Source organism: Triturus cristatus, chromosome 5_2 (genome assembly GCF_964204655.1).
Source record: "Triturus cristatus chromosome 5_2, aTriCri1.1, whole genome shotgun sequence".
Lineage (NCBI taxonomy): Eukaryota > Metazoa > Chordata > Amphibia > Caudata > Salamandridae > Triturus > Triturus cristatus.
This window is the reverse complement of record NC_140588.1, coordinates 424,800,294-424,827,172: the sequence shown is the minus strand read 5'-3', so window position 1 is coordinate 424,827,172 and position 26,879 is coordinate 424,800,294. Positions and strand designations below refer to the sequence as shown.

Below are 26,879 nucleotides of genomic sequence, written 5' to 3'. Positions count from 1 at the left end.
CTTTTGTGACTTTTGCGCTGCAGTTGAGTCCATTTTTTGACGCAACAGCGGCGCAAACAATGCGGCCTATTTACAAAGTGACGCATCTAGGGAGATGCGTCACCTTGTAAAGCTCTGCGTCACATTATACCTGTGTCAGGTATAATGGGGCAGATTTATGAGCCCCTTGCGCCACTTTTGCGTCACTTTTAACATGGGAAAAGTGACGCAAAAGTGGCGCAAGGGGCTCATAAATCTGCCCCAATGTATGCAGGGTTCTCACGCAGGAAGGCCTCGTAAAAGTGACTCAGTGAAATCTACAAGATTTCACTGCGCCACTTTTAGGACGTCACTGCGTCAAAACCTTACGCCTGCTTCAAGCAGGCGTAAGTAGTGACGCAGTGTAGTGGGAATAGGCCTCAACACGCATTGCTGGAGTTGCGTCGTGCTTGCGACACGACTCCAGCAATGCGCGACTTTTCCACCAACAGATGCGTCAGAATTCTGACGCATCTGTCAATCCTTGCGCCATAGTGCGCCGCATTGTAAATACGGCGCATGTATGGTGGCACAAGGGTTTCTAAGGGTGGCGCAGGGAAAGTGACACATCTGTACAGATGCGTCACTTTCTTGTAAATCTGCCCCTCTGTGTGAACTCTGACCCCGCAGGTTAGCTCTCAGTCTGAGTGAGAAAACGGAGAAAGAACAGGGAGGAAAAACCATGACCTGGTTAAAAACTCACAGAAAAGCCCCCACACTTTCTTCTGAGGCCTCTTATCAGTCTCTGACTGACATGACAACACGGCTGATATTTGGGAGGGGGGGAGCACAAAATAGACTTTCAGTCGTCGAGCCTGGCGTTTGCTATCACCGCAAGCACAGAGTGACGCAAACCTCGGTCAGAATCCCCCTAGAAAACAGCAATATAATCTTCCAGGTACACCGCATACTTTGTGGGCACGAGGATTCCTTTGATATCCACGGACCCTTGGGTTGAAATAATTTCACAAAAATAAAGAACGTAGGGTGTCAAGTTATTCGCGTGTTTTTGTGCTTCACTAAAATGCTGCTTATCACGGAATCAGCAAACTTTTCAGCTCTAGGGCAGGGATGATTTCATGTTACAACAAACACAGTTTTCATAAAACGCTGGCCTGGGAGAAATTACTTCATTTCACCCACCACCGGCAATAAACTTTCGACAGATATCATATAGGAATGATTTAATTTCTGGTGAAGCGTGGCTTGCTTGAGGGCAGACGCTTGCGAGGAGTGATTGACAGAAGGAAGCTTGTTCGCCCCAGTGAATGGCTGCCCTGGGATGGGAAGGCGTGACACAAAAAAGAGAAAAGTATAAATTGCCGAGGAGCTAGGTTATTGTGCCCTCAGTCCTGACTGCCTAGAGCCCTCCCACTCTTGCTTGGCAAAGATAATTCTATAGATTGCTGGTTTCCATTGCGCCCGCTGCCATGTCTCTCTCCAGCTCTGTCTCCCGACAAGGAGTTTCCTTTAGTTCCTCAGTGAGGTCCAGCTCTGGTGGGGGTGGATCGTGGGCTGCAGGTGCCCTGGGCGGCGGTGGGGGTGGTGGTGCCGGTGGACTGGTCTCTGGTATGTCAAGCTTGTCCTTAGGGGGTGGCTCATATTCTCTGGGGCTTGCAGGCGGACTTGGAGGATCTGGTGGTGGTGGTGGCTTTGGCAGTGGGTATGGAAGTGGTTATGGGTTTGGTGGAGGGGCTGGTCTTGGTGGCGGGTATGCCCTTGGGCTAGGGGCTGGATTAGGTGGAGGTGCTGGGTTTGGTGGAGGGGCTGGGTTTGGTGGAGGGGCTGGATTTGGTGGAGGGGCTGGGTTCGGTGGAGGGGCTGGGTTTGGTGGAGGGGCTGGATTTGGAGCTGGGCCGGGCCCTGCATTTGCAATGGGTCGTGCCCTGATGTCCACCGGCCTGAGCCAGGGCTCTGCTCTAGGTTTTGGCGGGAGCTTTGCACCGCGTGGGCCCAGTTTGCCATCAAGTGCAGCTCTAAAGCAGACCCTGTCAGGGCTGAATGACCGCTTCCAGAGCTATGTGGAGAAGGTCAAGCATCTGCAAATGGAGAACATAACCTTACAGGCCCAGCTGGACAGCTTGACAGGAGGCGCCCCAGTCTCTGGCGGAGGGGACCCCTCCGCCCCGGTCAACTACGAGGCCCAGCTCATCGACCTGAGGACCAACGTGGAGAACATCACCCTAGAGAACATCAGGCTTGAAATTGAGCTGGATAACACCAGGGGAGCGGCGGAAGAACTCAAGGCTAAGTATGAAACTTTAAATATTCAATTTTAAAGAATAATCTCACCCTGCCTGTCGATTAAAAAAAATGTCGTCCCTCTACTTGTTGCTCACTTTAAAGGTATCAAAGATGCATTCACATATACAATGGTTTACCATGTACTACGTCTTGTATTGTCTTCAAAGTGTTTGATGACATCATGAACCACAAAAAAGAAGGCAAATGGTTTATTATTGTTACCATTAATTACCCTGAGTATCAGCTTGACATTTTGTACCTCCCTAAACTTGGCCTGGTGAATGCTAACTTGTAATAATGTTGATGTGTGTTGTGGGAGTGGATTCGTCTAATTCAATCTGACAACTGCATAACGTTATTTCCCTTTTTCATTTCTCTTTTAATAAAAAAATAATATTCACATTTTAAAATACAAACAAAACAAAATTAAGTGCAATAGGATACAGTCATACAACAATATCACAGGAAGATCCTTTTTGGTCATGCTTTTCCCCTAAACTTTCTTTAAGGAGGAGAAACCCCCCCCCCCCCCCCCATCCTCCTACTTTTTTCTCACTTCTTTTATTAGTACTGCTTCGGCTTTCAATTGGCTAAAAGTTCTACTTAATTTGACCCGACCATTAGTCAAGCTGTCCCTTAGTCAAATTACGTTTGTCAGACTCAACTTTGAGTTCTGTCTGATTAACATACAACCATGTACAGATGTGGGATGGGGGGGGAGAGAGAGAGTGTGTGTATAGTTAAAGTTATGTTAGTTACGTTTTAAGTTAAATGTAACTAATTATTAAGTAAAAAAATAACTTTAAAATAATTAAAATAAGTAATAAATAGCTTAAAATATGAATGTAATGCTTGGGGTGGCCCCAGTGCTTAATCTGGAAAAGAACGAGTGCCGGGCCCACATTTTTCTCAGGAGCCCAGCTGCGCCACTGCCTAATGTCAGGATTGCCAAATACACCAGCTCTGTGTAGTCCACCAACATTCTCTCCTTGTCCTTTTCTCTCACTCTTCCAGCTCCTTTTCCACACTACTTTCTCCCTTTGTCAACGTTTTTCCTCTTTCTCTTCCTCCTTCTTTCCCCTTTGCTGCATTTCTCTCACCCTTTTTCACACTACTGTTTCCCTTTATCAGAGTTCTCTCTTCCTCCTTCTTTCCCCCTTTGCTGCCTTTATCTCACCCTTTTTCACACCACTTTCTCCCTTTGTCAACGTTTTTCCTCTTTCTCTTCCTCCTTCTTTCCCCTTTGCTGCCTTTCTCTCACCCTTTTTCACACTACTTTTTCCCTTTGTCAGAGTTCTCTCTTCCTCCTTCTTTCCCCTTTGCTGCCTTTCTCTCACCCTTTTTCACACTACTTTTTCCCTTTGTCAGAGTTCTCTCTTCCTCCTTCTTTCCCCTTTGCTGCCTTTCTCTCACCCTTTTTCACACTACTTTCTCCCTTTGTCAACGTTTTTCCTCTTCCTCTTCCTCCTTCTTTCCCCCTTTGCTGCCTTTCTCACACTACTTTTTCCCTTTGTGGGAGTTCTCTCTTCCTCCTTCTTTCCCCCTTTGCTGCCTTTCTCTCACCCTTTTTCACACCACTTTCTCCATTTGTCAACGTTTTTCCTCTTTCTCTTCCTCCTTCTTTCCCCTTTGCTGCATTTCTCTCTCTTTTTCGAGGTCAAAGTCTGATGACTAAAAATAAGTGTTGGTCAATCCCCAAAAATGAGTGTTGGTGCGCCCCACCTGCATCTTCTAGCTCAAATTAATCACTGGACGGCCCCATGCAAATGAGGGAATAAGGTTTACCACAGGCCTGTGCCATGGTACAGGAACACGGGGAAAAAGGCCAGCGGGCACAAGCTAAGGGTGGACCTCCCGAGAGGTGGAGCTCAGTTAAGCACCCGAGGGTTTTTTCTTCAGAGGGTATAGGGACCATCTGGGGGGAGGAGTTGGCCTAACGGCTAGAGAGGTCGAGCTGGAATCTGGGGAACCGGGTTCGAGTCTCGGCAACGACGCTGAACATCCTGTGATTCTGGGCAAATCACTTAATCTTACCGTGCCTAACAAAAAAATGAATTTGTCCTCATGTAACTCAACTGGTGCTATGTAAAGCGCTCTGATACCCGATACCGGGTCAAGTTCGCGCTATATAAATCTTCGTAAACAAATGAAAAAATCTAGGGACACAGCACCCCTGGCGAGGCGAATTCGATGGCAGAAACCCACAGGGGAAGTCGCTGACCCTGTCCATTGAGAGGGTGGGATGACATTGACAGGCAGCAGGGACCACGCTTTCAGTATCTGCACAGGGGCAGCCTGCACTCTGGTCCCCGAGTGATTACTCAGGACAGCAGCTGGGTGGGTGAGTGCAATTTACACCTGCATCTGTCCTGATGGCCTTGCAAGCCCCCTATATAAGGGGTAGGAGAGCTCCTTTGAGCAGGCATGAGCAGCAGGCGAACCACTGATCCGTGTTGCTGTTCTTCGCTGTTGACTCAGAAAACCTTTTCAGACTCATATAATGGGATTAGTATAGCTGTAAAAGCAATTTAGTGGTCGCAAACACCGAATCAGAGCATTTGTGACCATATAAAAGCTTAGCACATCTATCCCAAAGTCCCTAAAATTAAGAAAATGGTGGATGCAATGTAGAACATGCCCCCATGCAGAGCAAGCAAGTGGTGTATGCATGAACTCTTGCCAACTCAGCACAGCACTTTTAGAGCCTTCAGTCGCCCCCACGCACCACATTCACCCTTTGGATAGGGGGGGAGCATGGAAGGCAGGGATATCACCTTGTTGCAAGATAAGGGAGAAGGTAGATAGCATGACACAATATTTTTAACAGGAAGGACAGCCATGGCACCAGTGACTTGAGTCAATAGTGTGACATCTTGCATTGGGAACATTATCAAGATTGCAACCTCCTAATGTATGCATATCCCCAGATATCGGGAACATAAACTCTGTCACTAAACTAAAAGGTTTTGGAATGGCTTTTCCGAGGAAAGCTGTCTGATTCCAACCTGTCGGCCTATTGAAGAGGTCAAAAATAAAATGCAGCTCTCAGACAAAGAACTCTAGCTCTGCTATTCCCTTATGACTCCAAGGGGCATACGCACAATGGAGTAACGGAGCGCGGCGTTAGCCTTATTGGCTTAACACCACGCTCTGCCATTAAAGAACCGTAGGGCTGCACCGTATTTATAAGAATACGGTGCATCCCTGTGTTTCTCCCTGTGCTGGTGCTAATTGCAGCTGCCTTGCGCCAACGCAGGCACTCTTGCACCATTGTGCAAGGGTGCCTGCGTTGCAGGGAAAGATTGTTTATGTGCAGGAAAGGCGTCCCATCCTGCACATAAACAATCAATGGTGTTTTGCAGGTTCTATGTGTGCTGCACAATGCAGCACACATAGAAACAGCAAAAACAAGGAGAAATAAAGCATTTCTCCTCGTTTCACCAGGGTAAGACCAGGGTTTTTTAAATCTTAATTTTGGTGTTGCCCCATATTTACGCCACCATGGTAAATATGGGTCAGCATCAAAATCAATGGGTGTTGTGGTGGAAAGCCCACTGCAACACCTATTGCCCTCCCCTTTCATGCTAAGTGAAAGGGTGCCTTATTTAGAAAACAGAATTAAGCCTTGTTAAGTGGCTTAACGCTGCCTTGGAAATAATGCGTAGCCCGTATCGCCACCAGAACGTCACTAAAAGTGCCATTCTGGTGGCGATAGGGGCTTGTAAATATGCCCCCAAGTGTGTGAGGTATTAATACCCATGTGGTCAGGTTCACACTCCATAAATGCTGTACTAAAGAATTAATTAGATGAAAAAATAAATACTAAAGAACATGGCTGCTACCATTGTGCTGCTGTATGAAGAAGAGAAAACCTTAGTGATTTGTAATATCTTGCTTACCTGCAACTGAGTACCCTACTTCAAACACGGGTTCGAATATGGAGCCAGATAGTTTACAGTGAGGTAGATTTTGTCAGTCTGTTGGTGTATGTTTTTTTGTTATTATTATTCAGATATTGCAAAGCATACAAAGAGATACACTTTAGTACTCAGGGTCTAAATTACGAAAATAAACTCACTGCCTTTTGATACCACTTCTGGTGCTGGTGAATGGATATTGTCTAGCTAATCCTGAGCACTAGGGGTTAAAGCCATGAACCAAGATTAAAGCTCATAACAGTAACATTACTGCAGGCATGTCTAACAACAAGTTCCCCATCCTAGGATCTCTGGAGTACAGAGAAACAATTTCTGCTTCTGTATGTCTATTTCACAATTCTGGTTGTCTTTCTGCTAAGACGAGAGTTTTCTAGGGGTTTTGGAGCCTCTGACGTAGGCAGGTGTTTGCATCCATCCTCTTTTGGCAAAGAATCTCATTCCTCAGCTAGCTGGGAAATATTCTGTTTAGCAAGCAGCATAAAACCTGCCCCTTTTGTTTCCAGATCCGCGGTCTACAGCCCTACAAACCCACTGTGTATGTCACTTTGGAATTTATTTCTGGCGACTGTGGTAAAACCACACATATGGTGTTCCACAAATTCGCACCTCCACATTGGATTAGATGGTATGCCAGCATGAAAACCTCCTTATACCAACCGAGGGGCCAAAGTCGAGGATGAGGACCACTGTAGGTTACATGTGATACCTCAGTGTCTTAACCTCGCTGAGATCTGGAAGATACATTTTATGATATTTCCGACCATAGGAAGGCCCTCAGCCCTGGCCTGTGAGGATTATGAATCTCCTTTGTCCATTTTGCCTCTCCTGTTATCTGCTGCGAAGTTCTGAAATTCATTCATTCATTCACTCATTCCTTCGAGAGATTGCTCAACATGACACTTGGATTTTTTCACACACACACAAGGTCAATTTCGTGGACAAATGCAGGCATGTTTCTGCAGCTGAGACATTCGTTCTCAGCACCGTGACATTTTGGAATATGTAGGATTCTCAAGATTTGAATGAAACCTTTTGTGTTTGCGTACCCCTGTTTCCCCCAGTTTATCTAAATGTGCAGTCTACGGTGACTATGATCCAATGTCAGTATCCGGTCAGTGCCTAGCGTTCAGTCTAGTGCTGTTTCTTGGGTTCTCTCTCAACCTCTACCATGCAAAACATGTTCAAGTGTGTTTTTTCTCCAGGTATGACTTTGAGTTGGGTGTGAAATTTCAACTGGAGACTGACATTGCAACAATGAAAAGGGTAAGTCTTTTTCTTTTACTACACCCCCTTTAAATCAGAGTCTTGTTTTAGCCGCAGATCTCCTCTGCTTCTATTGTTGTAATACTTATTTCTCATGTGTGCCTGGGGTGCCCAATGGCTTCATGTCAATGTGCCCTGGCCACCACAAAAGATGCTCCGGGTTGTTGATCTAATCCACCTCTCAATTACTTATGTTCTTTATGACACAATTGATTGTTGGGTTGGCAATTGGTTGCTGGAATTTGCTGAGTAGGTTCTCTTTATGTGCTTTGCAGTCTAGTCCGTAGTGCTCTTCATCCAGTACTGATACGAATGGAGGTGGTGTGCCCATTGGTGGGCGGATGCTTGTCAAAGAAGAGGCCTACAGAGCACACCTTAAGTGACTGATGAACTTGGCACCTGCCAACAAGATAGTAGGGGCACACACAACACAAATTTACCCACACGCGGGCATGCACACACAAACACAAGTATGCAAACACAGCCACAAACCCTACCTTGTATTCACACTCATTTTGTTGTTTAAACAGGAGGCTCGCAGTGTGCCATGGGCTGTAATACAAGCCATGAAATGGATTGGCTTCAATCCTCTGGGTAGGAAATTAGAAAACAAATTGAATTGGGGTGTAGTGGTTCCCTCAAATCCATGGGCCCCAGTGTCTATACCTGTTGCACAAGTTATAGCTACGCTTTTGGAAGTGGCTCTGGAATGCACAACACTGACTGTGGAATGCACAGAGCAGACCTTTTTTCTTAAGGAATTAAGAAAACCATATTTCTAGGCAGGTCGCTGTGCTCGGTAGGACTGCCCCATGTCTTTTGAAAAGGTTAGTTTCGTGTGCATTTTTAGATTCCCGAAGCAGCTCAGACATGACCAGCTCAGCAGTTCTGTGAAGTATAATTAAACTGCATTGTCTGCCTAGCGCAGAGAATAGGCCCAGGCAACAAAATAAAAGTGACTCACATTTATGAACTGGGTAGCAAAAAGTGGCCCTCATTTGTAAATCGAGTAATTTGACTTTTTAAGACATGATGTCTGGGTGGTCTCCGAGGGGTGGGAAACTATATGTGTTTATCTTGTTGTGGGTAATGTGTGCGGTAATATCTGAGAAATGAGGCAGTGGAATTTACTCCGTTCATGCCCAATCAAAAAGATCAAAACATTTTCAAATCCCGGCTCTTTTATCCACAAAGTGTAATTGGTCCAACCACACTGCATGGAATGAAATAACAGCACCCACAGCCTGCACAGTGATGCTTGCTACTGCCACCTGGTCTTTATGTACAGATGTTTACAACACCAGCCCACATACAGCCACAAAACCGGTCCACCACACCACAAAACCGGCCCACACACTGACCTGCCACACAGGTTCGTCTGACACTGCCAGATTACCCTGTACGCCAGCCTGAGTGTGACAAACTGGCAAACAAGATGGGCAACATTAAGTGACAGGGATTTCCGGTGTGTTATATACCCTTCTTTCTTATCTGGAAGTTAGAATATCTTAATGAAAATACTTAGCACACTACATGGAGAGGAGGTTCAGGCTGAGGAGGGGTGTTGTGTTTTGTGTTTTGTGTATAATGATGAGGGCATATCAGATTGTCACTTGGGTAACACGGTTTCACACCTTAAATGCCACTTTTCTCTGGGGCTATCTTTCTAATGAGAGGGGGGACGCTGATGTGGTATTCTTGCACCTGGAATTGCCCTTTTCTTGGCAGTCTGTAATTCTGAGGTGCTTGAATACCACATATTCTGGCTTGTACCCTGAGAAATGAAGAACCATCATGTAATCAGGATTCAGGCACCCGATTTTCTTGGAAATTCCCAATTTTTGGACCTGTTCCGCCCACATATTATGCAACTTTTTGGTGGTGAAATGCCTGGAGAAAAACCTCGGGATTGTAATCCAGGTGATGCTGGTCACCAGCCGAATCCAAATCACCCCTGACCTGAAGGACGATTTAAGTAGTAACCTTAGTAGTATAAGTTACATTCGGCAAATGTATTTTCACTAACATTGCTAGAGGAACCCCCAATAATTAGATGTAAGGGAACTGAATTTTCTGGTGAATTACTGTACGTACAATGAAATGAACGTTATGAAACACAACATATTAAAATCTAGTTCGGTATTGCAGGACATCGACATTGCATCAGAAATTCGCACTGATCTGGAGCAAAGATACACTACTGCCCTTGATGAGTGGGACTATGTGAAGAAGACGCAGGCAGAGGTAAGTGACACTGTTGAGCAAGGTGGTGCTGGATGAAACAAGCATTGGCAAAGACAATGGTTCTGGTGTGGGGCACCGTGCTTTTGGGTTTTTATCATGGCTTATTTTGTATTTTCATCTTTTGTGCAAAACCTTATTGTTTGTGTAGCTGCTGGGCCCTCGTCAATTGAAAATACTTCTTATCTTCCTTAAGTGACACACCACATGATGTTGGAAACGTTCAATACACCTGAGTTTCAGTTCCTCAATTGCTCAGCAGGAGAGGTATAGAGGCATGCTTTCCTTTGATAAAGCAGCTAAGTTAGGTGAGAACATTAATATTGTAAAGTTGACTGGTCAGGCTGAGCAGTGCTAGTATGTTTACAAGTAATGACATTTGCTTGAAAACTAGTGCTTGAAAAAACGAAGTGTAGCATGGTAGTGTTGGACTGGTCTGTCGGGCAATCTGGCAGTGCCAGACGGGCCAACTTGAAAAGACCAGTGTGGGACATGGTTGTTTTTGGTCCCATGAGCCGTGATGAGACCAACAAAACCAACGCAGACACAGGTCCTCTCAAGTTGGCCCGTTATACCAGTCAGCCTTAGGGTGGTCTTCCCCTAAATGTTTTGCCTTCCTCCAACATTTTTGCTGATCTTGTTGTTGCTGGACTTAGAACTTTATGCTCTTTACCACTGTTAACCAGTGCTAAAGTGTGTGTGCTCACTACTTTAAACATAATAATATTGGCTTATCCCCAAATGGCATATTTAATTGACTTATAAGTCCCTAGTAAATTGGTACTACATGTACCCAGAGCCTGTAAATCACAAGTGGGCCTGCAGCACTTATTGTGCCACCTACTGAAGTAGCCCTTTAAACACATCTCAGGTCTGTCATTGCAGCCTGTGTGTGCAGCTTTTAAACTGCCATGTCAACCTGGCAAAATAAACCTTTTTCTAGACCCAAACCTTCCTTTTTAATACATAAAAGCCACCCCTAAGGGAGACCCTGGACACCCCAGAGGTCAGGGTGCAGATTATTAAAAACGCTGGACATTTACTTTGAGCTTTTTCATGTCCTGGTAGTGAAAGCATCATCAATTTATTTTTCACTACTTCAAGGCCTACCTCTCCTATAGGAGAACATTGGAGTTACCTTTTTACATTTAATAAGCTGCAACTTCCAAATGGGAACAGGTAACCAGTTCATGTTTGGTGTGTTTGGAATTGTAATGAAGAATCCTCTCTCATGGGAAAGTCAGATTTTAAATTATAATCATGAAAATGCCACTTTTAGAAAGTTGTATAAAGGGGGTAGGTCAAGTCACCGCGTCTGTAGTGGTTTGGAATGAGCCAGGATTCACTCCCTGTTGAAATGAAAGAAGATCTGTGAAAATCAAGGTAATCCATTTCAATAGAAAGAAATCAACCAGCAGTAGAAGGGTTGCTCCACGTGCCTGTCGACAGTGTACAAAGATACAAAGATTAACACAGGTGGATTCAACGTTCCGACCAAACAGACAAAGGACTTGCTTTTATAATAACAGAGATGAAGAATCTGTCAGTCCGGTAGCAAAGGAGCCCACAATAACTAGATTACACCAAGTCAAAGCCCTGAAGAGAGTCCCACGAGTGTCACTGGGACTTGAAACGCGTCAGCACTTTTCCTTTCATTGAGGAAATGTCAACTTATGAATACAAGTAGCGTTAAGGGATTTTTTTAGCATTGACTCAACCTCAATCTCTCTTTTGATTGTTCCCAATAGCTAGCATCCATCTAAGGACATTATGAACTATTTACAATGGGTTTGCTTTATGTTTAATGTTCTTGAAACAACCGACTGGTGTATCCTGGCAGTGATGGCCCAATTAGGCTTAGTTGTGCCTAATTGGGCCATCACTGGCAGGATGGGAGGGCAGAGCCGAGCACACCCCTACGTACACTTGAACAGGCTGTGTCCTGCCACCACAAAAAGAGCTGCATACCCTCTGTACTTAGTCTGGAGCCAGGGCAGGGGAGTCAAGAAACCTGTTCACTTCAAAGGGGAACCTCTAGAATCTTCTCCCATTTCAAAGGAGGCACCCAGTATAAATATTGAACCTCAGACACCAACTCTTCAGTACACTTCTGGGCATGTGGAAGACTCTCCCAGGATGAAAGACTGCTGTGATACAGAAAGGAATGCCACTCTACTCGATTGCTGCCCTGAACAGCTGATGTCAGCTGTGCTGACCTGCTGCCCTCTTGGCTGGGTGAGAGAGACTGGACCTGCAACTTGTACCCAGAACCAGCAGAGTGACTTGATGGGCTATCCCTCGTTTCCAGCACCTGAACTCTGCAATTGGGAGGTCTACCCTGTCAAGTGGTGCCATCCCAGTCGGGGACCCTTGGAATTGGGCCTGAAGGTGCTCTGCCAGGGGATCTGGGGATCCAGCAGAACCAATGCATTTCCTGCACCCCGGACAGAATTGATGCACGAGGATTCTTGCAGCGCGAGGACTCCACATCAACCTTGCTGTTCGCATTGGAACAGGCACTGCGTGATGCATCGCCGACGCAGGCCTTCACATCGCAAATTTCTCATCGACCTCAACCTGCAGGTTCTTGCATCGCAGCCTCACAGATCCTCTGAACCGACGTATCGTCTCGGCTGAGCAACGCATCCTCGACACCTGACCTCCTATCGCAAGCTCTCATCAATGGAATCCTCAATGACAATACAGGACCTCGCATAACAGCTTTGCAGCTCCTTGGAACCGACGCATCGCCTCAGCTGCCCAATGCATCCTCGATGCAGGACCTAGCAATGCTCTGCAACCAGGACTTAAAGTACTCTTGTTCAGTGGGCCTAACAGGGTCCATGTAGCCGGCCCACGCTCCATCGTGGTCGGCCTGAACTTATGACTTTGTCCCAGTCCGGTGCAACCAGATATTCACAGTTGGCATTTTGTGCCTTTTGGAACTATTTTCACTGAAAGCTACCAGAGGGTTGAGCACAGGTTAATCCGTTTTTGTATGAAACTTCACCCTGACAAGGGCTGGTGTTGCTGCTTGAGTAGGGTTTCACCCCCCCGCCCCAACCAGTAACCCAATTTCTTACATGGCCCAACTGGCTGCTCTAGATTGCCAGACTGCCTGACAGACCAGTCCAACACTGCTATGGTCAGAATCCATATGCAAGTTTGAGGGACTTTGAAAACATTTAGAGGCTGATTCTCAAACCTGTGTGTCATACTCCTGGAAATACATAGGTAACTCAGTTTTGTATCAGGAGTGATACACACTTATAGTCAGAAAAGGATCTGTACATTTTACATTTTACATTTCACCCAGTGTAACAAATTATAAAAAATAGCTGAATGGTTTCTTATTGATTGAGACATCACTTTTAACTGGTAGTGCTTCCTATTGGACATACAAGCAGGAAGGTCATCAATTATTTATTAGAGTTGGATTTGAGAATAGGCACAGAATTAATTGAGACACAAGGCAGGTCAATTTCTTAAACAAAATAGAATAATATTCATCTTGATTTTTGCTTCTATGCCTTATATATTGTGTGCAGCCTCAACCAGGGTAGAAATGCCAGAATTTAAAAAATGATGTGACTAATTCCTTAAAAGTGTTGGTATTATTTTTGGTTATTTGTTCTTCCCAATGCAATCATCTCAAATTGATTTTCTTCTCCTAGGAGGTCAGCGCTCTTCAGGTGCAACTGGGTACCACATCCGATAAGTCAGTTTCTTTGATCGAAGTTGATGCTGTCAGATCATTCAATGTCACAAAAGCATTAAACGAAATGAGGGCCACATATGAAAAATCGGTCCGTCAGCACAAAGAGGATGCACAAAGGTTCTTTGAATCCAAGGTAAGTGTTTGGGATTTCTAGCAGCCACCATAGTTATCCCTGACATTGAAAGGAACTCCTTTGTGTGAAGTTGTCATCTGTAAGTAATTAATGATGTCATTTGAAATGTCATCAGTGATGTCATCAATGATGTACTTTAATATATGATGAGTGAAGTAATATGTAAGGTTTTAAGCAGTGCATGGCGGTGCTGCAAGTTATAGTTAGCTCAGTAAACTGTAACTGGTGAATTTCAGTGGTTTGTGCCCTTCTCAGGAATGTGTGTAGTGTATTTTTTTAAACTACACAGAACTGTCCATCGGGTTTAAAAGAAGGTGTCATTTTGGTGGCAAATGTATACTGGTCAAACTCTTGACTTAAAATTGAGGGTCATGCGAAGTCTTTAGGAGCATAATCTGTTTAAGGTGAATAGTAAATTGTCCACAGGTGTAGTGTGTTGAATTACTTCAAGTCCACAAACCCTGTATGATGGTGTCACAATGATTGCATGCTGTCCTCAGTGATGCCATCAATGATATCATTTGAAATGTTATCAGCGATGTCATCAATGATGCAACATGCAATGAGTACGCCGTTCCATGCTGTGCTATTCAGAGATAATGATCCCCGGGAGGGTGAAGGGTGGTTTTCTTTTTCTTTTTCTGTATTTTCTTCTTTTAATTTCCTCTCTTTTTTCCTATTTGGGCGGGTGGTGTGAACGTATTTTTACAATGGAGCTCTCGTACCTTAACACATTTAAAATTGGATCTGCCGAGCCCTGCGTGGCCCACTCATTTTGCTCTTTTTCTTTGTGTTGCTCCATGATAAAAAGATTTAAACCTAACATGCAATGAGTGATGTATTATATGAGGTCATAAGCAGAGCATGGGGGATGCAAGGTATAGGCAGCTCAGGAAACTATAACTTGTGAATGTCAGCATTTGGTTTGGTTTTTTAAACATTAGTTTATAATTTTTTTCTACATCGATCCGTGAGGTCACATTAACATTTGGCTTAATTAGTGTATTACTAATATTCTTCAGCAAACTCACCTGCTGCACACAGCCATTAGCCCAGTGCAGCATGAAGTAGCCTTTAATCTAGGCCCTGTACCCATCCTGCCACCAACAGCCAACCCCCCCACTGATGACAGGCAAAGGCTAAGTGCAGCAGAGAGCAGGCCCAGCAGGCAACCCACTGAAGTTGGCCAAGCCCACCACAGGTGGCCAACCACCCGCTGCACACAGCCTTCAACAGAGCGCCGTCGGGAGTTAGCTGCAGGCCCTGGTCAGAGGCCAGCTCTTGCGGGAGGGCCACAGAGAAAAGACTAAAAACCTTCCCCACATGCCTATGTTTTTAGGTTTTCAACAATGATGCTGAGGTAACTACCCACCTTGGACACGGATGCATTTATACTCCTTTACAGGTCAAGAATCGGTAGGTTTCCAGGGTGGAAATGTGATCAGAATGTAGATGTTGAAAAAGAGGTTTCTTCACAGGGGCAAACATTTTCTCTATGGCTATTTTTTTTTTTAAGTTAGACTTGCAAAAGTACATGCCATAATTCTGTATGTGGAAATATTGTTTGCATTTAAATTCAGAAGTAAAACAATGATTACTTGTGGAATTCTCTGACATTTTCAAAAAAGCATACATTTGCCCCAAACATAAAGTAACCATACACCTATTTTGTACTATACATGCATAACTGGGGGCCTTCGCAGTGTGGGTGCAAACAATTAGACTTTCCCTAGACACTGAATGGAGTGCGTCTCCTTTGTGTCTTTGGAATTACACAAGGAGCCTTTTTCAGAGATATATTTAATTCTCTTAGTTTGTCCACCTTATTATTCTCCACACTCCATTAATGTTAGTACCCATATTATCAAGGCCAACTGAATGTAAAAAAATGCTAAATGTTGGTGGGTCAAAGTATAAAAGTGAGGCGTGCAGCACCGCACAAGCTAGGAAGGAAAGATGGTAATAGTGCTTTGCTCCCGTAAATAATCCTCAAAGGGGTTAATTGAGGATTTAGCATCCAAAAATAATTTTTCATTATCGCCAAACGCTAATTTAGTACATAGGGGCTCATTACGATGTTGGGCGGAATAACTCCGCCCGACACCGTCTGGGTCATGGGACCGACCGACACCCAGTCAGAGGTCCCGGACCGCCCCATTAGGATTGCGTTCCTATATTTTAATATGGGAGTATGCATTCTGGCGTAAACCGGCCGTAATGCTTGCTCCCATAGTAAAATGGGAGATGTAGTTCATCCCTGCACCCTATGGCAGGCACCGCAAGGTGCAGGGATCAACAGGTGGGCACCATAGGTACCCCCTCGTCCTCCAACCGGAGGCCGTTCGCCCAAAAGATGCTTTCTGTCATGGTTTCCATGTTGTACAGGCCGAGAGTCGGAGCCTTTTTCGGCTGCATCGGAATCGGCCCCATCTTCAAGCCTTAAAGAGACCAGCCATTACAGAGAAAAATACAATCATCTTTTTTCCAGTCCTTCATCTCTAACAATCACCAACATTAGGCATTTCAGAATGTTCCTTTGTTTGATGACCTCTACATGGGTACATTTCTGAAATCATTCACTGGATAGGCCCTTTAAACTATCCTGAGGATAAAGTATTTTGGGAAACATGGCAAACATTTTGGGAGTGCACATAGTGTGCACATCAGGGACGAAAATAATCTTGAGGCACCATATACTATAACATTATATAAAAGTATACATTGCGCAGCTCATAGTATAAACAGGTCAAGCATTTAGGCCAAATTGATTTCAAATGTAGGAAGTGTTGGGACAATCACCGCCATTTTTGTAATGCAGCCTCATGGTTCAGTACAGAGACTGAAAGATTATTTCTTTTATCAGAGAGAAAACATTTTATTTGGCTTTGAAATTTGCCTTTCTGTCAATAATAGATTAAGATGCAATTGAAAATGCATTTGCATGCTAGTTCCTTTCTTCCAGATTGTGATAGACCACATTTCAAATACATGGAAGAACCACTCCTGATCAATAGATTCTTAGGGCCTGATTTATGCTTTGACGTATGAGATACTCCATCAGAAACGTGACGAATATCCCGTCCGCCGTATTATAAATGCCATAGGAAATAATTTAATTGTAATACATTTAGTGACGGAGTATCCCACCCGCCAACGTATAAATCAGGCCATTGTTCCTTATTTTAAATCCAGAGGACAACTGATTGGATGAATTTTCTCAACCATGGAAATAGCAATGCCGCTGATATTCGGGAATTCGAGAATTCTCCTCCAGATTTAGCATTTTCTTCTTAAATGAATTTTGATTACCACTGAACTCTTATGAACTGCTTTACTGCTTTACTGTATGAAAAATAAATGGATGGATTGCCTCATTCTAGCTGACTTGCAGTATTCCTGCACTTGGAATTATGGCTATAGCAAATCTCTTTACTTATGGGGTGCAGGAATACCATGGTATTCTATACTGGCAAATGGGAATAGTTGTGGGGATTGGTGTTTCTGAGCCTGTTCCAACATGTTATTCCTCATTTTAAGGCCATTTTTTTCTCTGCGCATTTCACATTGAAGATGTGAAATATCAGTGTGAAAAACACGAGAGTTGTGGTTTCCTGCAAAAGTTGTAATCCCAATTCGTCCGGTAGTTCCTGTTATTGACCAATCTGAAAGTAGATAATGAAAAAGAATGAGGGTATAAGTGGTGTGATGGAGGATAGGGGAAAATGTGAAAAGATTTGGGAGGCGGCGAGGAATCATTTGTTTTTCTAATACTTAATGTATAGCTTATTTAAATATGATAGTGACTGCCCACCAAGGTAAAAAATAAAGTTATAATCGAAAAATGTATGTCATATAGAGGACAAACTTGTAATATCTTTTGTGAAAAAAAATATCAGATAACTCTTATATGTGTCCTTTTTTTAGATGACAGAAATTCAGAGTGAGTCAGCAAAGAACACAGAATCGATAACAGCAGTCAAAGCTGAAATAACATCTTCAACGAAAGAGATTCAGTCATTGAACATGGAGCTACAATCACTTCTCTCGGTGGTAAGAAGGCATTTGTGTCTTATTCATTAAATACATAACACATATATTTGTATTGCACCTGTACACCCCTTAGGGCTAAATACTAGGTGCTTGTTACCCAACTCAGTGGTACTCGTTTTATTGATCGCGGAAGGATGAAGCGTTGTGTGGACAGGTCAGAATTCGAACTTGGAACCATAAGGTCAAGCACATACTCCTGGAGTGATTGCATTGTCAGTCATTCTTTATTCGATGATTAAAAAACATCATAAAAGCACATATATACAAACAGTTAAAAATACAATTAAATCACTTCCAGAGTCCTGACTGTTACTACATATATGGTAAAAAAAAAAAAAGACTAGGTGAGACGTTTCATTTGCGATAATGACAATCAGACCATTTCTCTAGTTACCCTTAGTCGTACCGCAACTCTGATAAAATTTATAATACTACATAGTGTCAAGGGATTGGCCGCTTTTTGCAAGAAGATTAGTGCATCTTTAGCATGTGCAAATTTGGCTTGCTTTAAAATTCCAACCAGAAATCTGCGCCTGGGCATTGAATAAAAAGGACACAAAAGTACAAAATGAAGGGTGTCCTGCGGAGACCTATTGTCGCAGCCGCAGGCACCCTTCTGCTCAATCGACAATGTAAAACCTGGTGGATGAGCCAGTAAATAGGGTAAAAGATTGAGCCTAAAACGGGCCATTAAAAATCTATCCTGGGCGTTATGCATGAGATAAAGATACGGCTCCATTCCCTCGGAGTGTTTCACCAGGCTATAGGCACTCACAGTACATTTAATCCCTTCAGCCTCTACTCTACTTGTGGTTCTCTGGGCCAGGAATAATCTCTTGATCAGCAACTTATCTTGTACTACAATCGTCGCTGGTTTTAAAAATAAATCCTTACGACCAAGGTTTTCCAGGCTAATCATTACATATTTCAGACATGGTATACTCATACTTTTGTCACTTCCCATACAGTCACTTATAATTTGTCTGCCTAAAGCCGCCTCAGGATTCAACCAAATTTTCAGCCATGGGTCTAAGTTTAACCAGATCTTCTAAATATGGCCTCCCTAGTTCACTATGGGCTATTACAGCTGGGGTACTCTGCGGTATCTTCAGTATTGAGCGTAAAATTTTGTTTTCCTCCCGCTGTAATTGCTGGATGTTTGCAAAGCCCCACACTTCTGCACCATAAGTGGCCTTTGAGCAACAAATAGAGCCATAGAGATTCATTATTTGTTCAGGGGACCATCGCCCCACTCTCCACCCATAGCCTGCAATAGCACCCTTGGAGGATATCAATTTACAACAACGTTCCTCCACCAGGGGCTTAAATTGTAAAGAGCCATCAAAAAGTAGGCCCAGATACGAGAAAGACTGTACCTTTTCTAGTGTGTGGCTTCCTATTTTATAAGAAAAGTTAGTGTGGGGTCTATTACCAGCTAGCATCACGTATGATTTGCCCAGATTAACCGACAGGTCTAAAGTTTCCATAAACTTTACAAATCCGTCTATTAGGAGCTGTAAACTCTTAGGGGTACGTGCAAGTAGGACCGCGTCATCCGCGTATAAAAGTACCGGGATAGGACGCGATCCTACGCTTGGGCAATCAGTTTTTAGGTTGATCAGGGACTTCTCCAAATTATTAATATAGAGTGAGAATAAAAAGGGGGCCAGAATACAACCTTGCCTCACCCCGCTGGTACATGGGAAAGATTCAGTCAGCCCCCCCTCCATATTATAGCGTACCATTGCAGAGGTGTCCCTATGTAATTCCCTCAAGATGTCAATCAAGCCCAAATCTATCCCCAACTGTGTCATCATAGCCCAGAGTTTGTGCCTGTTCACGTGATCAAAAGCGGCTGCCAAGTCCATGAACCCCAGGTAAATAGCTTCATTGCTGGCTTTAGTGTATTTCGCTACCAGCATGTACAGATTCAGGCATTGGTCACTTGTAGATCTCCCTGTTCTGAACCCATACTGGGTGTCCGAGATGATATTATTCTCCTCAGTCCACTCAGTAAGGCGATTTAGAATTGCCTGGCCCAGAATCTTAGCTGACACATCGATCAGTGAAATTGGTCGGTAACATTGTGGGTTGTCCCTGTTCCCCTTTTTAAAAATCGGGACAATTATGGCCGTGGACCAAGTTCGAGGAAGGCCAAACCTACAGGCTGTATTTATCACTCTAGTAAGTATTGGGGCCCATAGCTCAACATTACTCAGAAACAGGTCCGGTGGGGTCCCATCCGGGCCGGGGGCCTTATTTTTTGTCAGACCCTCGATTCCCACAGTGATTTCTTTTAAAGTGAAATCTACTTCCGGCCCCTGCTTAGCTATCCCCCCCTCCTCTGGAGCAAGTGCTGTTCTGTAGTTATATAGACCCTTTAAATGTGCGAGCCACTGAGCCGGGAGAATATTTGTCCCGATCTCTGGGACGTTGCTGTCCTGGAAACAAGGTTTGTTAATTATTCTCCAGAACTCGGTGATGTCTCTCCTTTCTGCAGCCTCCCTTAGATCAGACCATGCTTCACCCTGGAGAATTTGTTTCCTTCTCTTAATCTCCTTCTTGTACGTTAATCTGCACTGGGCTACTTCTTGTTTGTCCCTTGGCCTTTTCTTAAGACTACATTTGAGTTCCCTTAGGGCACGTGAACAATCCTTATCGAACCATCTCGGGCAATCAATTTTCCTTACTGGGGCACTTGATTTTAGGAGCCCGTCTACCAGGTTAGTTACTTGCCCAAATGCTTCCAGTAACGGGAGCCCCTCCACTGTAGGGTCCAGGCACTCATCAATGGGAATTTTGCCCTTATCCATAAGGGATTTATACAAATTTTCCCCATCTATTTTCGACCACCTGAGCCGCCTCCCCTGATCTGTTACTCTCTGGGAGATACTACCCAGCTGTTCCCTCCTATTCTGGAACAGATAGGAAAGCTCCATTGTCACGGGATTATGGTCACTGAAGGGACTCCATTCAATCGCTACAGATATGATCCTATGTTTTAGGAAACTAGATGATACAATGTAATCAATAAATGACGAGCAACCTCGACCCTTAAAAGTGGGAGGGAGCATCCCGTCTTCATCCAAAACCATCATATTCATCGTATGCACCAGGTCATAGGTGTCTAAGAATTTGGTAAACGCCATACCTTCATGTGTATGACCAAAGTGGGGTCCATTCTTAGCTGGGCAATGAGACCATTCGGCATCAGTAGGAAGTAAAGCTGGGCAAAGATGACAATTAAAGTCGCCCATAACTAGAATAGTGGGAGCTGGTACCCCCTTGCTTGCTTCTATCTCTTGATTTAATCTGCGGCCCAAATCCTGGAGGAATGTATTATCTTCTCCTGAGATCCCATTATTATAAATGTTAAACACGATCAACATTAGCCCTTTGTCCCTGTACCACACTGCCTGAAAAGCCTCTGAGGACCAGGTCGTGCTTGTCCATACACCCTGGGAGATTTAGATCTACATATATGGACAAGCCTCCCCTCGCTCTACCTGATCTTGATTTTTGGGCTGGGACGAAGAAACATTTATACCCTGGCAATTGAAAAAGACTATTATCAACCACCCAGGTCTCCTGTAAACTAATTATCTGGAAGTGATTTATATATCGCTGCCAGTCACAATTATTAAATTTGCTTGCCAGTCCGGCTATATTCCAGGAGATAAGTTGTAAGCCTTCTTTGTTTTTATATGTACCAGCTATACCTGCAGGATTAGATGTTGTGTTAGACAATCCTTCCGTTATTCCTTTATTTGCTGATACTAACCCACAACCCGATGCAGTTTGCTCGTTTCCCCTGTCCCTTATCTCACTCGGGGCTAGGGTATCTCCCCCCCCTGATATAGTTGTATGTACTGGAGAGTTAGCTGTGCTCTCCCCCCTATAGATTCGTGGTGTCACATCCTCCTCCAAAAGCCAAGGGGTTAAGGGGGCATAATTTTGTGGTGTCTCTTGCGATTCCTCACGGGTCATGTTCCTCCCTATTCTTCTAAGACGGGAATCTGCTGCGGGTAAGGTGCTATTGAGTCAATCGATCTCTTCTAGCAATGTCAGGGGGCTAAACCTATTTCTCCAACTAGATGGTTCAGGATGCCTCAATCTAGGGCCATCACCAACATACCCTTGGGCCCTGAGGGAATTGGGTCTCTCCATAAGTCTTCCCGATGATAAGGCCTCGTAGGGAGCTGCATGCCTGGGATAAAAATATAGACTCACAAAAATATACCGTAGTGGAGAGGATATCAAAAGGTTAATTACAAAAGTGCACAGCACACACACCTTCAAAAATATTAGTTTTTTAAAGACGAGAACCCTCACTCACCATGATGGTGACATGCTTCATCATTGGGTCCCCTCTTGCACACAGTGTCCGCAAGGTACACTGTGTGGGCTTCTACTCTCCCTTAGGAGAGGAGCAGAGGTGTTTTAACACTCCAATGTGAGTATGTGAATGGGGGGCAGAGTGCAAATAATATCAAATGTGATTTAAAACCATCTCTCCAAGGAGATAAATTATTTATTGGCTCTCCCTTAGGGATGGATCTTAAAATAAGGAGTGTGACGATAGGGATAAGATGTTTCCTATCTGACTAGGTCAGGTCAACATGTTTCTGCCAAACTGAGGTGAATTCATGGCATTCATCAGGACCATTGTCTTGTCACTCTGCTTAAAAATGATAATAATAAAAAACCATACTTATAATTCGTAGGTGTTGAGAGACCAACATCAATTTGGTCTTCTTACTGTAACACAAGAGAAAGCACACTTTAATATCTCAAATTGTATCATATACCTAACGTGTCTATCACCCAGTGTATGTGGAATCAGTGCCAAATAACACCCCAGTGACGCAAAACACCAAGCTATGATGAAAAAGTAATAATTCTCACCATAAAGCAGATCAATACCTGCCAATACCTTTTATTGGTCCTTATGTTAAGCGGGTATCTAAGAATGTGAAAAACATAAAAAGTATACTACTTGTCACCAATGGTAGTGATTTTATGCGGCTAGAATAATGAGTTGTTCCGCATGCCAAGATGTATTCCACTACTCTCTTGTCCCTAAAATTGACTATAATGCAATTGCCAGCAATATCCTTGAATCTAGTGCCTACCCAGTCTACCCTTCTGACATGTAAAATTTCCCCATTTCCGTTTTCATTACTGATCAAGGGTTTATTATTATGAAGCCAGTGTGTGACCTTATTGTGTAGATTTAAATGTGTCTCGTTCTGGTCGCCCTTTAGTTCTGGTACACCTGTGAGAACTACTACGTAGGGGCATGCTTCCGGTGGTAGATTAATTGTGGGCAGGACACTAGGTGATATCATAGGGATGTCAATATCGGGCTGCTTTGTTAATTGCACTTTTTCAACTCTGGGCTGTTTTCTTTGTTGCGGTGCAGATGATGTTTGCTCAGATGAACCCTGGCCAGTATGTAGTGCCCTTGTGTTTGGAGTGATGGCTCTATCCTGTTGCACCGAAGAGTTCGGTGCTTCGGGAGTCAACCTCCCTAGGGGTTGGCCAACATTCTGCCCCATCGATTGAGAAGCCAACTGTGGTACTGTAATTATATCAGGAGTGACTATGATGTTATGCGGCGCCACTGTATTTCCCAGGGTCCTACCTCTATTTTTTTACCTCGTTCAAGATTTTGTCCAGCCTACTAGCCAATGGTTTAATTTGGCTTACTATAAATGTTTCGAGGTAATTTTGTAAGTCTAGCACTATTTGTTTTGCCCATAAAGGAGGGACTGATACCTGGGCCACCTTTTCTGCCCCCCCCTCCCTTGATATGCATCTTGTTTGGCTTGGAGGGATACTGAATCTGCTTTTCCTCACTTTCGGCTTTGGGCACACAGTCCGTTTCCTGCTCCTCGAGGATGAGTTATTGAGGACCGATGCCCCCATATTAAGCCCTATATCCTGCTGTGCACAGGGAAGATCTTGATCCAAAGTTTCTGGTGAGCAAAACGGGGAAATAGTCACAACTTCACTTTCTGCTCCTAACATTAGGGCAGGGGACTCCAGCGGTGGGATTAAGGACAGGCGTCTCTCTGTGCGCTCAATCTTGCATGAGACTACCCCGATTGCTTTCTGCAGCATACGATCAATGGCCGTTGGCTTTGAGACAGGGGATAGATCTATGCCTGCTCCTGGTGATTGAGACTGACGCAAAGGTGGTGAATTACGTTTTGCTCTAGCTGAGCGAGTTTTAACCTTGCTTGCCATGTTATTAGTGCAAGTAGTACAACAGCCAGTCTAACAGTCAATGTCTTGTGAGTGTTTGAGGTACCAGTTCACAGTGCACAGTGTTACATATACAGCTCCATGTCCACAGACAGTAATCGAAACTTTTCCCTTACTTGAGATGACTTCCACGAGGGGGGGGGGGCCCGGTCCGGCCTCCTTCGGTCCCTGACGGCCACAGACGGCCCGCCCTTTGCCCGGGCTTAGCCCGGCGCCGCCCGCGCGCGTCCCGCGTGACGCGGCTCCGCAGTCTGTAAATACGCCCCACCATCAGGGGGAGTGGCCGCTGGTCACAAGGTCACCCCGCTCGCCCCTGGTAAGTGTAGTTGCGTCACTGTGGCCGGTAGCAGCAGAGAGGCACCAAGCAAGCCCCACGAAGCGTCTCCCGCGAAGCGGGAGGCGCGAGTTGTTAATGAAGCACCCGGTGCAGGGGGGGAGTGGCGGCTGGTCACAAGGTCACCCCGCTCGCCCCTGGTAAGTGTAGTTCCTTCACTGTGGCCGGTAGCAGCAGAGAGGCACCAAGCAAGCCCCACGAAGCGTCTCCCACGAAGCGGGAGGCGCGAGTTGTTAATGAGGCACCCGGTGCAGGGGGGAGTGGCCGCTGGTCACAAGGTCACCCCGCTCGCCCCTGGTAAGTGTAGTTGCTTCACTGTGGCCGGTAGCAGCAGAGAGGCACCAAGCAAGCCCCACGAAGCGTCTCACACTCAAAGGTGAAGAGGGGGAGCGTCATTGATTGCCTCGGACCTGGGCGCTTACGTGTTAAGCCCTGAAGTGCTTCAGTGATACCTCATCACACAGTGGGGTAGGGTCAGCAGTCTCACTGACCCTCATTGGCTGGGGAAGGCAGCAGTCACAACCCGCTTGTATGACATTACCACGCGTGGTTTTACCATGCACGTCGTTTCCATGCATATTTAACCACGCTCACCATTTCCGCGCATGTACATCCATTCACATTAAAAGTACACTTACCTCGCAAACAACAACCACGCACACTTTAACCACACATACCATTTCTCTCTGTGTGCTGTATAGATTGTCCGCCCTGCTTCGATATACTCTATTTTCTGTAAAAATAGACGTTCAAGCCCCTACGTCAAGGATTTTTTTATAGGCAGAGAAAATGGACTATAGCAATGAAACAATATATGCCACTCTGGCTTCCCAGTGTTCAGGATCAATAATGACTCTGCTGATTTCAACATTAGGCGGCTTGCATCTCCAGCGCTTTAATGAGTTACCGGTGCCATTGTAAGTCCTGTCTTTTTTTACCATATAAACGCATTACATATGCTACAGTGTAAGCATGTACTCCTGCGATGGTTCATGACACAGCATTTACATATTCAATGCCATCAAGAAATATTCACCAGTTTTGGTAGCACTGCCATTATTAAATATTCACCCATTTTGCTGGTATGCTTTCAAACACCGCAAAAATAAAATGTCACGGCTTGTGCTCAAATGACTTACGTGGTAACAGTATTTCCTAAGTAAAAAATGTGTGGTAAATGTACTCTGAAGTAAAAACTTCGGAGTAAAGGCTGTTTCCCTCACAACCCTCCTGGGACCTCCGAGGCTTCTCTCCCGGAGAGCAGCAGCGAAGGTAAGTTTTATGTTTTTTGATGTTTGGTGCGTGTGTGTGTACATGCGTGTATGAATGAATGTATGTATGTGCATTTGTGAGTGTGTGCATGTGTGAATGCATGGGTGTGAGAGAGTGTGTATGTGGCCCACAACCCAAATTAGCATCAACCACTGTTTATATCAATTGTCTATTTATAAATGAACATTTCCATCTGTGATACAAGCAGAGATAGATGCAGAACCTATCTATCTACTGCAATGCTTCACCATCAGCTTCTTTAAAACGTTTGAGTATAATCTTATCTCTGCAAGCATTATTTGTGTAATTTCTGAATGTCAGTAATCGCTATGTTGGAAATTGAGCACTGACCTGGTCTATAACAGCTAATTGCAGGCTGGATCTGATATGATCAAGCCGCACACATTTGCAGGGTCAGCAATGAGCAAGCATCCCTCTTTACCTTGCTGACTAAATGTGAAAAGATATACAGTGTGTGGGGGCAACATTGCACCAGTGTCCTGCAGGAAGTGAAGATAACATTGACACTGTTTTGGGTCGACCTCCTGCCACCTTCACATAGGTACAGTCAGTGAAGGAGAAAGGGTGGAGTACAGCTGCGCCTCCTCAGTTAAGGCGGAGCAGAGTTGCCCCACCTGCTGTGAGTGCAGCAGGTACACACAGAATAATAAAATGGTCATTACCATTACCATTTTTATATTCTGCATGCCACTGATCGCCCTAGCACAGGTATTATGGTGGGGGCTGGGCAGTCAGATTCCTGCATATTCCAGGATGACTGCTTCAAGTGCTCAGTGCACATGACAGATTGGCCGGCTGTCTTTAGCAGGCCACTCTGTCATGCGCACTTCAGAGCCTGCAATCCCAGTGCTGAAAAAAAGCAGAGGGATTGCAGGCACAGGCCTCCAGCCTCAAATTGAGTGCTAGGTTAGCCTGAGTGCTAGGTTAGCCTGCTCCAACTAATCCTGGAGCTGATCTCATGCTGAAACAGCTTGAGAGTAGCTCCAGGATTAGTTGGATTTGCATGCAGGAAGTAAACCACCTTCCTTTCGAGCTCGTCGTCATCAGTAGAGGAGAATGGCAACATATCAGTGAGTTTTACGGTGCTGCATGCCCCACCGTTTTTTAGAGGTGCTACTCCCCTGGTGGAGTCCATATGCTGGTGCAGTGACTGCTAGCAGATCATTCTGGATGCTTTTGGAAGTTGCAAACATGCTAATGAATGAGGGGTACTACATTTCAAAGATCTGAAGTGACTTGACACCAAGAATTGCAATTTTGCTGTATATCATACAGAGTTAATGGGGCTAGGGCATACCACCAGGCATTTTGAGATGCATGGCACCAGGACTTTGGAAGAGACATATCTCCAGAAATTTGGGAGGGGACAATGACACCTAA

General features: G+C 44.7%; 1 protein-coding gene and 1 long non-coding RNA gene across 4 annotated transcripts in view; one reads left to right on the top strand and one right to left on the bottom strand.

Annotated features, from left to right (window-relative positions):
* The window catches only part of LOC146823099 (uncharacterized), a 340,269-nt gene that overhangs the window by 58,768 nt on the left and 254,622 nt on the right, over positions 1–26,879 (bottom strand). The window lies entirely within an intron of this gene.
* The window catches only part of LOC146823101 (thread biopolymer filament subunit gamma-like), a 76,075-nt gene continuing 50,548 nt past the window's right edge, over positions 1,353–26,879 (top strand). For both annotated transcript variants that reach the window (XM_085607353.1, XM_085607352.1), the window contains exons 1-5: positions 1,353–2,269; positions 7,403–7,463; positions 9,612–9,707; positions 13,379–13,555; positions 17,480–17,605. In XM_085607353.1, the coding sequence (XP_085463479.1) occupies positions 1,449–2,269; positions 7,403–7,463; positions 9,612–9,707; positions 13,379–13,555; positions 17,480–17,605 (1,281 nt within the window). In that variant the 5' untranslated portion in view covers positions 1,353–1,448. The remainder of the gene's footprint in view (positions 2,270–7,402; positions 7,464–9,611; positions 9,708–13,378; positions 13,556–17,479; positions 17,606–26,879) is intronic.